At 42.2% G+C, this 14,461-nt stretch overlaps 1 protein-coding gene across 1 annotated transcript in view; it reads left to right on the top strand.

The window, feature by feature from the left end:
- Positions 1–14,461, top strand: part of LAMB4 (laminin subunit beta 4) — a 344,917-nt gene that overhangs the window by 169,243 nt on the left and 161,213 nt on the right. Inside the window, exons 26-27 of the mRNA XM_063448083.1 lie at positions 59–431; positions 603–766. Coding sequence (XP_063304153.1) covers positions 59–431; positions 603–766 — 537 coding nt within the window. The remainder of the gene's footprint in view (positions 1–58; positions 432–602; positions 767–14,461) is intronic.

Raw genomic sequence — 14,461 nt, forward strand, 5'->3', positions numbered from 1 at the left:
AGTACATGTTTGCTAAAAGGTTACAAAGCTATATAATGCCATTTTATTTCTATTTTAGCTTGTAAGTGCAATATAGAGGGTTCCGAAAAATCTCTCTGTGATAAAGACACTGGTATTTGTAACTGCAGAGCTGGAGTCACAGGAAGATATTGTGATCAATGTGCACCTAAATATCAGCAAAATTACCCTAAGTGTACTCGCTGTCATCAGTGCTTTGACCCCTGGGATGCAGAAGTAACATTGCTATCTCAAGATGTTCATGGATTGGTCAGACTGGCTGGTAATATTGGCCCCACCAGAAAATCACTCGGTTGTGATGTACACATAGAAATTCTTCAAGATAAACTGTATAAGATAGAAAAAATATTCCGGAGTCCTATGGTTTCCCCACAGAAATACCTAAAGGTTAAGAACGTTTATGATACTATAAGGTAATCATTATTTCCCTCAATGGTACTGTGTAGCACCCATTGTCCTTCTCCAACTTCCAATGTTAGTCTATTCAGTATCCATCGAATTCTAAGATTTCATTTGCTCAATTATATGATAATGGACATGCTTGTTCGTGCATGTATTATATATAAATTATGCTGTTTCTGCAGGCAAAAATTCAGTAAATTAAAAGTTAAAGATCATGGAGAATTTAATGAAATTCCTAGAATGAATAAAGTACTTGTGAACATGGAGAAAGAGATTGACGAGTTATTTAAAGAAGTTGATCAAATAAAGAAGAAAAAGACAAAAGAACGTGAAATTTATGCTAAAGGTAAGTGCTAAGTGATTTCATTTGTTTGGATTGTGTTCTCTATGTATTTGCACATGTGATAATTTCTGATAGATTTTCTAAGTGTCAAAGGCATAAAAGGAGTGCTTGTGGGTAAACATAAAGTTGAATATATATATATATATATATATATATGTTGTTGATATAGACAACAGTCATAGAATCCCATTTGTCGTAGTCTTTTGGACTATGGACTAATTTTTTGGAAGGTCTATTAACTGTTTCAATATTGGATATTTATTCATTGTTGGGGATAAATTCAACTATACACAGATTAAATGGATGTTTTACAACTCTTACAGAGCTCTGGAAATTGGAAATGAAAAGCAGAGACGTGTTCCATATCCAACTTAACTCATTTAATGACCAACAGTTATATTTATACACACATTTTCATAGCAGGATGGGAGGGGGAAAATGAGCATATGTCACTTTTTCAATTGTTTTGTTGCAGTAGTGCAACATATTGGTTGTTTTATAAGCCATATTCCACATGCAGAAGGTCTCCACCTTCTTTTAAAGTGGTCTCGGGTTATAAAAGATCACCCTTCTTCTTTAAAATAAATAAATGTAAAGAGTTATGCAGGGAAAGACCTAGTTTTACTTTCATTTAATTTATCTTAATGAAGTTGTGTTGGTATATAGATCATATAATTGCAGTCAATTTATTTATTTAGTCCTAGCCACAACTGTCCTGCCTGAGACTTACACAGGTTCCATACACACTTCCTGAAAATACAGATCTAATTTTTAAACTGTTTTAATTGCACAGTGTGTTCAATTTCAAATTTCTTATCGCCTGCTCTGTTAATAGTTTGGAAGAGGCTGTAGAGGTACCTCATGTGTGTGATAAGCATTCGATTAATAGAGCAGAACATAACTTCTAAAGTAAACACACTGTGCTTTTAGAACTTAACGAAAGGGGATCATTTTTCATATTGGCTGTGTGAGTCACAGCAAGGGCAAATGTGGCCAGGACAGCATAAATAGAAACCCAAGTGATTTAACAATATTACCAAATAAGTGCGCTAATACTGGAGATGGTGGATCTGAAAATAAGCAAGGAAAAATATAGTGCAGATGGTATATACAGAACCATATATAGGTAGGAGTGAGGGGAAAGAACTCACATGTACCAGAGCCTAATCACCCCTGGCTCTGGGTTTTCACAGCTCTATTGGAGAGGGAAAATCCCACAATCTGTAGATGAAGGTTGTATGCTGGATACTATCAAGCAAAAGAACGATTCTGTGTGGTATAGAAAGGCAAAAGACCCCCAATTGAACAGTATGTTCAAAGTTTAGTAATAAAAAAAGATAAAAAAAACTCTTTCTTTTGAAGTGGTGGGTATCAGCTGTGTAAGATACCCACATAAAAGCATAAATCCAAAATGTAGAATGCCACAGTCATGAACAACGCTGGGTTTCGAATGTCCCGCTCACGTGACCACTTCCGGGTCCGCCTTCTGATGACATCTCCATGACGCGTTTCACCCTCCTGTCTGGGCCTCCGACGACGACGTCAGTGTTCACCAGCTCCTCCTCTTATACACCTTGATCCGCCCCCATACTGTCGTCACTGATCTGGGGGAGGGAGGCAATCCATATTTCAGCTGAACCTGTGATGGCATTAGTCCTCTTTGCCGAAAGCATATGACTGGAGCTGAAGTTACTTCCACACATATGTTGTTTAGCCATAATAGCTAAAAACATAGATTTATATGTCAAACAGTATACCACAATACATCAGTAGTCCTACTCAGGACAATTTATCTCATACTTAATATATTCATTAAGAGTTATGTAAAAGTTGAGATAAATACAAAGGAGAAAGATATAAAAATATATACAGTGAAAGAGACAAAAACAATATATTACAGCCATAAGAAAAACAGTCTCCAAATATATGCATTCTCATCAATATGTTGATTTAATCAAAAAATTAAAAATATTTCCCATTATTGCTAATATTACTAATAATGGAAAATGTTTTTAATTTTTACTAATAATGGAAAATATTTTAAATTTTTTAAAAAGCCAGGGGTGATTAGGCTCTGGTCCATGTGAGTTTTTTTCCGTCACCCCTACCTATATATGGTTCTGTATATACCATCTGTACTATATTTTTCCTTGCTTATTTTCAGATCCACCATCTCCAGTATTAGTGCACTTATTTGGTAATATTATTCATTTTCTGTGTATACAAGTTTGTGTCACTTGGGTATAGTGCTGCTGTAGCACATATTTTCTTAGCGCTCACTGATCATTGGATTGTTTAAAGTGATTTAATGGCAGATAATTGAGCATTGAAACTGCAGAGACATGATCTATACATCGAAACTGCTTCATTAAGGAAAAGTTGTTTTGGCGCTTATATTATCCCTAAATGCTTTGCTTTTGGGAGCAGAATATATTCCACCAAGGATCTTGGAGTCTCCCTGGCCATCATATATGAGCTCCAGTGGACCAGACATCCTTTGAGATTTTCTATGCAGTACTGGAATTTGGAACCCCCCTTATACATAATTTCTGCTTCTGCTTCTACATTCCATACCATAATTATGTTACATATAAATGGCCTGGGAGAACAGACATCCCCTAGGACATCTGGAGGGCTATTGTATTTATTTATTAAGAGTGTAGGAGACTAGGCAATTATACTTCTCCTGAATCCCTATTAATTATACTTCACCCGAGTGCAAATAGGGTGAAGAATGGAACAGAGACCTAGACCCAGTAATAGTCATGTGTGCAGGTAGTGGTTACTGTGTAGTGCGACCAACCTTCTTTACCAACCATTCTCCCCCAATAAAACCTGAGACATATTTGTGGTATAAAACAGGCCACAGGTTTATTTATAAATTAACAAATATATATTCAACCAATAAATAACATTTAGTAACAATATCAACATGATATGAAGTTAAACCGAAGATTCGTCCTTACCAAACCATTCCATCACCAAACATGAGTACTCCTGGGTGCTTGCCCTCCCCCCTCGTCCAAACACCACCTGGACTCCAACTTGGCCTTAACTTACCACCATGCCAACCACTGGCCAACCATTTGGCTCAGTGGGCATGTCCAAATATTTACCAGAGGTTAGGGGAGGGATCAGCCCCAACCTTCCTTCTTCCCCTGTACGCTTCTCCAACCCGGATTGGCAAGGACCATACCCGCCAGCTGCGACAAGAAAAATAGTTAGCAACATACAGCAAATATCAACAAGAGAGGGTGGGTGGGAAGCTGTTACCAAGCCATTATTTTAAGATGGCGAAATGCCTGCCTATTTATGTAGTACAGACCCTCATTCCTTTCTTCACCACTCCCCTATATTACACCTACACTTCAGCACACCTACACATGCCGCTTATCTGGCTAGCTTTCAGCCTGCCTCTTCAGGAGCTGATCCATCTTTAAATAAAATAATGAGACAATATGATATAATCAGCTCAGAGACATCTTTAATTAAATGAACAATAACAAAATAATGCAATTTATATATTTGGACTAAATAATTGAATTTAAGTAAACAAAAATAGGGGTTGCAGTTAACTGACAATACAATTCTAAGCAGTCAGTGTTCATGGCCAGGTGATCTCTACAAAGGCAGTGAGAGAGAGAATAAACAGGAGTACTTTCCTGTCAGCAGGGAGATAATGCAGTAATATTAAGGGTTAATCTAATTATATTCCGAAAGTCAAAACCAGGTTCAGTCCAAAGGAATGTGCAGTTAATTCTTTAAACAGTTCAGAGTCAGCCAGTAAATCAAGATAAGTTTTGCGATGAGAAGCAGAGCAATTGTCAGCAAGCAAATTTTAGTATACATAGGAGAGAGGAAGTCAGACAAGGAGGAATAGGGATCAGCTCCAATAAGCAGAAGGGAGTCACTGGGGCGAACAGGAACAGTAATCTTGCTGATCAGACTCATTAATCGAGCAGTGATCCTATGGATTTACAGGTTTATATAGCAACATAACATCCTAAGCCAGTGATGGCGAATATTTTTGAGCCCGAGTGCCCAAACCGCAATACAAACCAACTTTGTTTTCCTCAAAGTGCCAACATGGCACTAAAACCTGAATATTGAGGTTCAAGTTTAGAAAAAACAACTTATACAGTTGCCTTCCATCCCATCCACCCACCCACCAATGATACGAAAGCAGAGTAGGCGCCTACCATTTTGGGCAAGCATGTGCCTACTCTGCATTGCCACCGCCCCGGCAACAAAGGTGACCACATTTCCTAACTGCCATTCAGGGACACTTACTTTAACGAGTGCATTTCATCAAATTAATACTTGAGACTGGCAAAAACATATCTGCCAGTGCATTTTACAGTATTTCTGCAAACATTAACTGGCTACTTACATACTCACAGATACACACTGACACTCACAGATACACATACACTCACATTAATACACTGAAACTCACAGATACACACACACTGACGCACACACACATCGATCCACACACATGCTCACAGATGCACAGACACTCACATATACACACAGACACTCACATACACACTGACATTAACAGATCCACAGACACTCTCCTATATACACAGATACAAACACTCACAGATACAGACACACGCTGACACACACATACTTACAGATACACACACTCACAGATACACAGACACTCACATATATACACTGACACTCATAGATACTCACAGACACTCACAGAAACACACATACACATGGGCAAACACAGAAATTGCAATTTACATTTGTTAACCATCCTCTGTTCCCATACCTTTTCATTGCAGGGAGGTTCATTCCTGGGGCTGGCTAACAATGATGGGAGTCTGAAGGAGAAGCTGCAGAGCTCTCTCTCCTGCCTTCTCCTCTTCTCTCAGTTGCTTCTTCAGTGTACTGTCAGCCCACACGGTCTGTAAGCTGGGAGGAAGGAACATTCACTTCCTGCCAGCTCTCTCTGGAACATTGAAGGGGCCCGGTCTGCCAAAGGGCTGCAGCACCCGACCAGGCCTCTGATGAGGTAGCTCACCTATGGGAGCTGCACTAATTTTTTTTTAAAAAAAAAACTTTTTTTTTTTTTTTTTTTATTATGCAGTTTACAAGGTACAAATACAAGGCATCCTCTTCTCAGTAAATACAGTTTCACAGTGCGAGTGAGGCCCAGTATGTGGATAAGCTATTTAGCCTTCTTGGTAGTTGTACATTCCATTATTTTACATTTTCATTTTATACATAGGACTAAGTGTAGAAACCTGCTATTAACAATCATAGTGATACCGGAGAAACTGACGGAAGCCAAGCACAGAGAGATGGACACAGGTTTCTTCAGGAAGGAAGAGATTCTTTATTGGATCACCGATCGGGACTCAGAGGGACTAATGTCACCAAAATACAGCAAGTTCTGAGCCCCGGACAATAGTGCAGGCTCCTTATATAGGCACATAACTCCTCCCATATTAAGCTCCACCCGCACATCCTCTTGACCAATCAATACAAATAACAATTAACTTCCTGCTTGACCGCATGGCTTGTCCAGCACAATGGAGGAGGGGAATACTACATCCTGTATTCTTGCACATGCTCCGTACACTACTGATCGTATCTTGCCTCGTGCAACCAACTGATCGATACGTCAGCATATGCACGTACACATGCCACGTGGTAATCTCGGCCTACTAAATTTATTTTTACCAAGATTCCACCACATTCCCCCCTTTGATGCCTCTTGATATTTCACAATTACTTGAGGCATCACTTAACCTTGGTTTGCATACACCGCAAGTTACCTTGAACCAGACCAGACTTATCTTATGATGTGAATCTTCAACACTCATCTTCCTGCATTGGTTCTCCCTGATCTAGAGCCTTATATTTATAAATTGCCATTATCTGTGCAGCAGCCTTCCTCTCTGCTATATTTTCTATCAGGCTTTGCACAGACCTAACTACTAAGGGTATAAGACACGGCAGGAGTAGACACAACATTAAAATCAGTAGGACTCCACCTACCACTGCCTTAAGCCCTCCAAACCACTCATACCAGCTACCAAACCAACTGCTTGGATTATACCCTTTCCATACCTGAGTAGGCACATGCGCTAGTTTAACCATATGGCTAGTAAGCTCAGCTATTGCTTGCCCTTCGTCATCTATTTGAAGACAGCAATTGCTCAGGTTAAACTTCCCACATACACCTCCCTCTACTGCCAAAAGGTAATCCAAGGCTAATCTATTTTGGTATACTGCTGTCCTCATCCTGGTATTGTGCTTCACTAGAAGATTGAGCGCTTGTGATGTCTCGTTAGTAATGATCTCAACCACCGCCTGTAATCTTATAATACGGTTGAGCATATAAATAGGGGTTCTATAACCAAAGGTACCATCTTCTGCCCACGTGGCTGGCCCATAGTAATCTATAATACGCTGGGGAGGCCATTCATTATCTTCCCAGGCGCCTATCTCTATGGGTCCCCTTTTCTTCCTATGATTCACATCATACACTTTAACACCTAAAGTCTCACCTGTTTCAATAGGTAACAAGAAGAAGGATGGTTTGAGCATACCCAACACACGTGCCCCTTCCCAGTCCTGTGGCAACTCCGAATAGGCTTTCTTACCACAGATCCAGTACAAATTTGCTGGGGCTCTCCAGTTAGATGTGATGGATAGATCAAACCACACATCCTTTAAATTGGCGTATCTAGCAAACGGGTTAGATGGTTCTGAGACATTTGAAGCCGACCACCAAGTTGTATTCTTTGTATCATCATCATAAGCTTTTTGCCCTAGACAAGTTAATTCTCCTACAGAAGTATTATACATCATTCCTTTCCTTGCTATGCAAACATAACCTATGATGGAGGTCTTTAATCTCCACTCAGATTTACCTCTAACACTCATATGATAATCGGCTTGTGTAGATATTAATTGGTCAACTGCCTCAGAACCGGACATTACCTCCTTTGCTTCCCAAGGCCATTGGTCTCCCATGTTAGTACCTCCACACACATAGCAGTTGGTAACATTAAGACTACCGGCAATACTTTCAGCTAAATCAATAAACAGGTTTTTAGCATTATGGGGGATCTTATTATCTATGCTCATCTCTTCATAGAAGGAATGATATACTTGATGAGTTTGGGAGGTTACCGTATCAGTCTCTATCCCTATAAACAATACTGTCCCAGGATCTAAACCCGTCCCATATATTTGAAACCCAAATAAATTACCATATGTATCTAAGAACTTGTCGGGGTTATTTATAAGTATATGGACTGGATTGCATTCCATAGACTTACAATATGGGCTGGTAGGCAACTTAGTCACAATCATGTCCTTGTCTACTGTCTGTCCCCAAGTTGCCCACCCCACACAAGACCAATATGGGCAAAAGTTATAATCTCTATTTGGGCATCTAGGACTCACATATTTATTTTTACTACTGGGACAAATATATTTATCGTTAGACCCATACGTCCTCTCCCATCTAAGATCCCCACATACATTCCACGGCTTTCTACCACTTGATATCGCCTTACACGCATCAAATAGCAGAACACCCGAAGAATGTACGGATTCTAACACCGTCTTATTAATTAGGGTCCCCTGAGGATCTCCATTCCTGAGAGTCAACCAAATTGTACGAGGTTGATACTCCGGACTGAAGCACTTAGGTTCTCCTACTCCTAAATGGCACACACTATATTCTATATTTAGGTATCTACATCTTGATACATCTCCTTTACACTCGTATTGTGAATGCCAAATTAGGGTTTGGGAAATATGGTTACCTGTTCTTGTAGTCTTAATGCATACCTCACAGCTAGGAGTGTCGGTACCTCTACCTTCCTGAATATAAAAATACACATAAATAAACATTATCATAAACACATCTTTCGTCGTCATCCTCAGTCTTCGTCCGTGCGAAGGCACCTCAGCTTCCAGGGTGTAAGGGCTGCAGGGAATGGAGTTCTGCTCGTCTTCACAGGGGTCCCTTCGAGACTTTCCTGGCTTTTAAATCACACGTTGATGAGCGGACAGGCTTTATTATGGCCGTCTAAACACTCACTTTACCAAATCTCTGAAACAATAAAATTTGTAATCCACAAGGTTCCTCGTTATTCCGACTGAGTCGTGCGCTTTAACCGGATCTTGCAGGGATTCTCTGGATCTGCTGTAACTTGCCAAGAATCGACTGCTGCTGGTTTAACCCTGGAGTGATGTATCCACGGAGTCACTTCGGCTACTTTTATCGCTGTAGGGGTAGACAAAAGAACAACATAAGGACCTCTCCACTTGGGCCCTAACGGTACATTATTCCACTCTTTAATCCACACTTGATCTCCTGGGTGGTAACTATGAACTGGGGGATAAATATTCACAGGTAATCTATCTTGTACCCATTTCTGTACCTCCTCCATAGTCTTACCCAACTCTACAACCTGCTGCCGGGTAATTCCTTCTCCCAACTGACTCAAATCCCCCCTTAAGTTACCAAGTACGGGAGGTGGTCGCCCATACATGATTTCAAAAGGAGAGAGGCCCATCCTTCTGGTAGGTGTACTGCGGATTCGCAATAGAGCTATGGGTAAGAGAACGTTCCACTTAAGTTGGGTTTCCTGACACATTTTAGCCAACGGATTCTTAATAGTTCTATTCATTCTCTCTACCTTACCAGAACTCTGGGGTCTATATGCCGTATGAAGCCTCCACTTTATACCAAGCATATGAGTCAGTTGTTGTAGGCACTGATGAACAAAAGCTGGACCATTGTCCGATCCTATAGAGCAGGGTAGTCCATATCGGGGTATTATTTCTCGTAACAGGAATCTCACAACTTCTCCTGCTTTCTCTGTACGAGTAGGACATGCTTCTACCCAGCCTGAATAGGTACACACAATTACCAGCAGGTAACGATGTCCACCCGATTTAGGCATCACTGTATAGTCAATTTGTAAATCGGACATGGGGAGTCCCCCCCATAAACTGGACTCCTGGTGGCTTTACTGGTCCTTGCCTTACATTATTCTTAGCACACATTACACAGCTTCGTACAATGGCCTGAGTCAAGTTGGACAATCTTGGTATGTAGAAATGTTTTCTGAGAGATTCTTCTGTGCTGTCTCTCCCAGAATGTGTCCCGTTGTGATAGTTTTGGACAATTTCTACCGCTAGTGATGCTGGAATGACTATTCTTCCATCTTCTAACTGATACCATTTGTTCTCCAAATACTTTCCAGGTTCAGTCTTTAACCACTCCTCTTCTTGAGCTGTATAAACTGGAGTCCATTGAGACAGTGGAGTTGGTATAAGAGCAGCTATATGCCCCACATACTCCTGTCTTCCCGATTCAGCGGCACGCTTAGCTGCACTATCTGCCATCCGATTTCCTTTGGTCACATCACCATCTCCTCTCAGATGCGCTCGACAATGAATAATACCGACTTCTTTCGGCTCCCACACTGCTTCCAATAGTTGTAGGATTTCAGCTGCATACTTGATTTCTTTGCCTTCTGAATTCAATAGTCCTCTTTCTTTATACAAAGCTCCGTGGGCATGAGTGGTTAAAAACGCATACTTGGAGTCCGTATAGATGTTCACTCTTAAACCTTCAGCCAATTGTAACGCTCGTGTCAGTGCTATCAATTCTGCCTTTTGTGCTGATGTTCCTTTCGCCAGTGGCCGAGCTTCTATCACCTTGTCTATTGTTGTTACTGCATATCCTGCATAGCGGATCCCTTCTTTCACATAACTACTGCCGTCGGTGTAATATTGAACATCGGGGTTCTGGATGGGAAAATCACGAAGATCTGGTCTACTTGAAAATACTTCATCCATTACTTCCAAACAATCATGTTGACTTTCAGTAGGTTGTGGCAAAAGGGTAGCTGGATTTAAGGTGTTTACAGTCTCTAAATGCACTCTTGGGTTTTCACACAACATTGCTTGATACTTGGTCATACGGCTATTACTGAACCAATGATTTCCTTTGTAATCCAACAACGTCTGTACTGCATGTGGGACTCGTACATAAAGTTCTTGACCCAGAGTGAGTTTATCGGCTTCAGCTACTAGCAGGGCGGCTGCAGCTACGGCTCTTAGACAAGGTGGAAGTCCGCTGGCCACTGCATCCAGTTGCTTAGACATATAGGCAACAGGTCTTTGCCATGATCCCAAGTACTGTGTCAATACTCCCACAGCCATTCTTCTTTGCTCATGTACATACAGGTAGAATGGTCGTGTGTGATCAGGTAGACCTAATGCTGGGGCACTCATCAAAGCCTTCTTCACATCTTCAAATGCCGTTTGCTGTTCTTGAGTCCATAAGAAGGGGTCGTGCTCTGTACCTTTGATAGCTGCATACAGAGGTTTTGCCAGTATCGCGTAGCTGGGAATCCATATCCTACAGAAGCCTGCTGCCCCCAAGAATTCTCGCACTTGTCTTCTATTCTTGGGTATCGGTATTTGGCACACAGCTTCTTTTCTCTCTGGCCCCATAATTCTTTGACCTTCAGAGATATGGAATCCCAGATATTTGACAGTTGGCAAACACAACTGAGCCTTCTTTCTAGACACCTTGTATCCTGCCTTCCAGAGAATGTGTAGTAGATTGTGCGTTGCTTGCTGACATATTTCCTTTGTAACTGCTGCTATCAACAAGTCATCTACATATTGTAACAATACACACTCTCCTGGGATGGACTCGAAATCCAATAAATCTTGACTTAGAGCTGAACCAAATAGGGTAGGTTAATTTTTAAACCCTTGGGGCAGTCTTGTCCAGGTCATTTGGCGTTTTGAGCCCGTTACAGCGTTTTCCCATTGGAAAGCGAAGATACATTGACTTTCTGCGGCAATTCGGAGGCAAAAGAAGGCATCTTTGAGGTCTAAGACTGTAAAATAAGTAGCCCCGCCCGGAATTAAAGCAAGCAGGTTATATGGATTGGGTACAACTGGATGTATACTAACAACCACATCATTGACTGCTCTCAAGTCCTGCACAGGTCGATACTCATCTGTACCGGGCTTTTGAACAGGCAGCAATGGGGTGTTCCAGGGGGAAGTACAGAATTTTAGGATACCATACCGTATGAACTTATCCAGATAAGATTGGATGTTCTTCTTAGCCTTCTGCGGGATGTGATATTGTCTTAGGCTTACTGGATAAACCCCAAGTTTTAGTTCGATTTTAATAGGTGGAATATTGCGGGCCAGTCCTGGTGGGTTGTTCTCTGCCCAAACTCCTGGTATGTTGAATAAGGATTCATCACTCCTAGGGTTTTTGCTAGTCAACGCTGTATAAAGTCGCCACTCTTCTTCCTTTGGTACGGATAATGTCATAATACCTGAAGGTCCATTAAACTTTAAGGATGTTGTTCCATTTGGTAGGAACGTAATCTGCGCTTGTAATTTGGATAGCATATCACGTCCCAGCAATTGGACTGGACATTCAGGCATATAAAGGAATTGATGTTTTACTACGTGGCCTCCCAATGTACAGAGTCGACTTTTAAGAACCGGTTTTTCAGCACTTCTTCCAGTTGCTCCTATTACAGTAATAGTTCTTCCAGATGGAGGAGCAACTAGATTAGTCACCACCGAATGTTCAGCACCAGTGTCGATCATGAACGCACTCCGTTTTCCCCCTATTGATACATCGACCATAGGCTCCGCTCGACCAAGGGGGATGGAGCCCGGTCGGTATCAATAGTCCTCCATGACCATGTCAGCCAATCCTACAAAGTCCCTACCTTCTCTATCGCGGGACCTTTGCGCTGCTGGAAAATACCTATCTTCCCTAACACTTCCTCTGTTCCCATTACTCCCTCTATTACCATTATTCCCTCCGGGGCCTCCTCTACCTCTCGCTCTGCCTCTAAAGTTTCCATAACCTGCCCTGGGTTGGTCTCTCTCGTACTGCTCTCTTTGTGGACACTCGTTCCTCCAATGCCCTTCTTCCTTGCAATACGCGCACTGATTCCTACTCAAAGGCTCCCTATTCCATCTACTATCGCCTCTATCTGGGCCCCGTCTATCTACGCCTGCGATCGCTACCGCTAGCATATCTGCCTTTTTACGCATCTTGCGCTCTTCCTCTTTCTTACTTTCTGTTTCCCTATTCATATACACTTTATTCGCTACCTCCATTAGTTGGGTGATAGACATTCCTGCAAACCCTTCTAACTTCTGTAGCTTGCGCTTAATATCTCCGTAAGCTTGGCTGACAAAGGCGGAGTTCACCATTCGGGAATTATCTGCGTCTTCCGGATTAAAGGGGGTATACAAGCGGTATGCCTCCAATAATCGGTCATAAAAGACACTGGGCGCTTCATCACTTTTCTGAATCACCTCAACTGTCTTCGACATATTAATGGCTTTCTTCCCTCCGGCTTTCATGCCAGCAATTATAGCGTCTCTATAGACTCTGAGTTGAACCATATCTGCACCATTTACATTCCAGTCGGGGTCGGTGTTAGGATAATGTGTTGCGGCCCATGCTGCTGGATTGGCTTGATTCAAAGCACGGGCTCTATCCTCTAGCGCTTTAATGGCCGCTTGATTAATCCTTGTCCTTTCCTCATTATTGAACAAAGTCATTAATAACTGCTGGCAATCAGCCCATGTCGGGTTATGTGTCTGAACTATCGAGGTGAACAGATCGGTCATAGCTTGTGGTTTCTCAGTGTACGAGGAATTGTGGGTCTTCCAATTCAAGAGATCGGTAGTCGTGAATGGGACATATACGAAGACTGGGTCAGCATGTGCCATTTGACCTGCGGCATCGATATAGGCTGACCCGGGATTCAGACGAAGAGGCATCTGATAATGTTTTAATTGTTGGGTACCGGTCAGTTGTCGGGTTAGTATAGGGCTACGTGAAGGGGCGTCAGTTAGAGGTTCCGGTCGGGGGGGTAATAAAGCATGAGGATGTGGGAGCTTGGTTTTGGGAAAAGTTAGTAAATAGAACACTTCGAGCCAAGCTAGAAGAAGCTTGACCGGAAGTCTGAAGTGGCGTCAAATCAGGATATTCAGATCTAATGGGGGTTGGTTCTGGTTCCGGAAGGGGAGATTTAGTACGAGGGGGGTGGATTCTGTACTGGAGGAGGAAGCGGAAGTGGATGGGGGCAATGGGGGAAGGGGTGCAGGACTTCCTGCATTCGCGTCACTTCCTCTTAAAGGAAAGTAAGGGGGCGGCAAAGGAATCTCGGACTCAGGGGGCGTGTCCAAAATGGGCCTAACACCAGTCCTAGTGGACAAACAAGTCCTAGCCACCATGAGGCGACATTGCTCCTCGTGGCATGTCTGAATCCATTTTGGCGAGTCATTTACGGCCTGTCTCCAACAATCAATATAAGGAAACTGCCCGTAAAGTTCAGGCCTACCCGATACAGCCACGTGTACGCGCTGTACCAGAGTTGGATCCAAACTGCCACGTGGCGGCCATGCCGCAACCAAAGTAGGCCACTCCCTAGTACACAAAGTGACCAAACGTACAGGAGACATTTTAACCCCAAAATCACATGTTTTGAATCCCTTTTTAAAATTCTTTACCATACAACCTAAGGGATCCGGAATCGTTGACTCCGACGCGCCCATACTTATCAATGGAACGTCGTTGACAACGAATACTATGCACACGTACTTTTCAACAGTCACACCCGTTTCCTCTGGCAACAGCACCACGTGGTA

This window comes from Pelobates fuscus, chromosome 3 (assembly GCF_036172605.1).
Source record: "Pelobates fuscus isolate aPelFus1 chromosome 3, aPelFus1.pri, whole genome shotgun sequence".
In the NCBI taxonomy this organism is placed as follows: domain Eukaryota; kingdom Metazoa; phylum Chordata; class Amphibia; order Anura; family Pelobatidae; genus Pelobates; species Pelobates fuscus.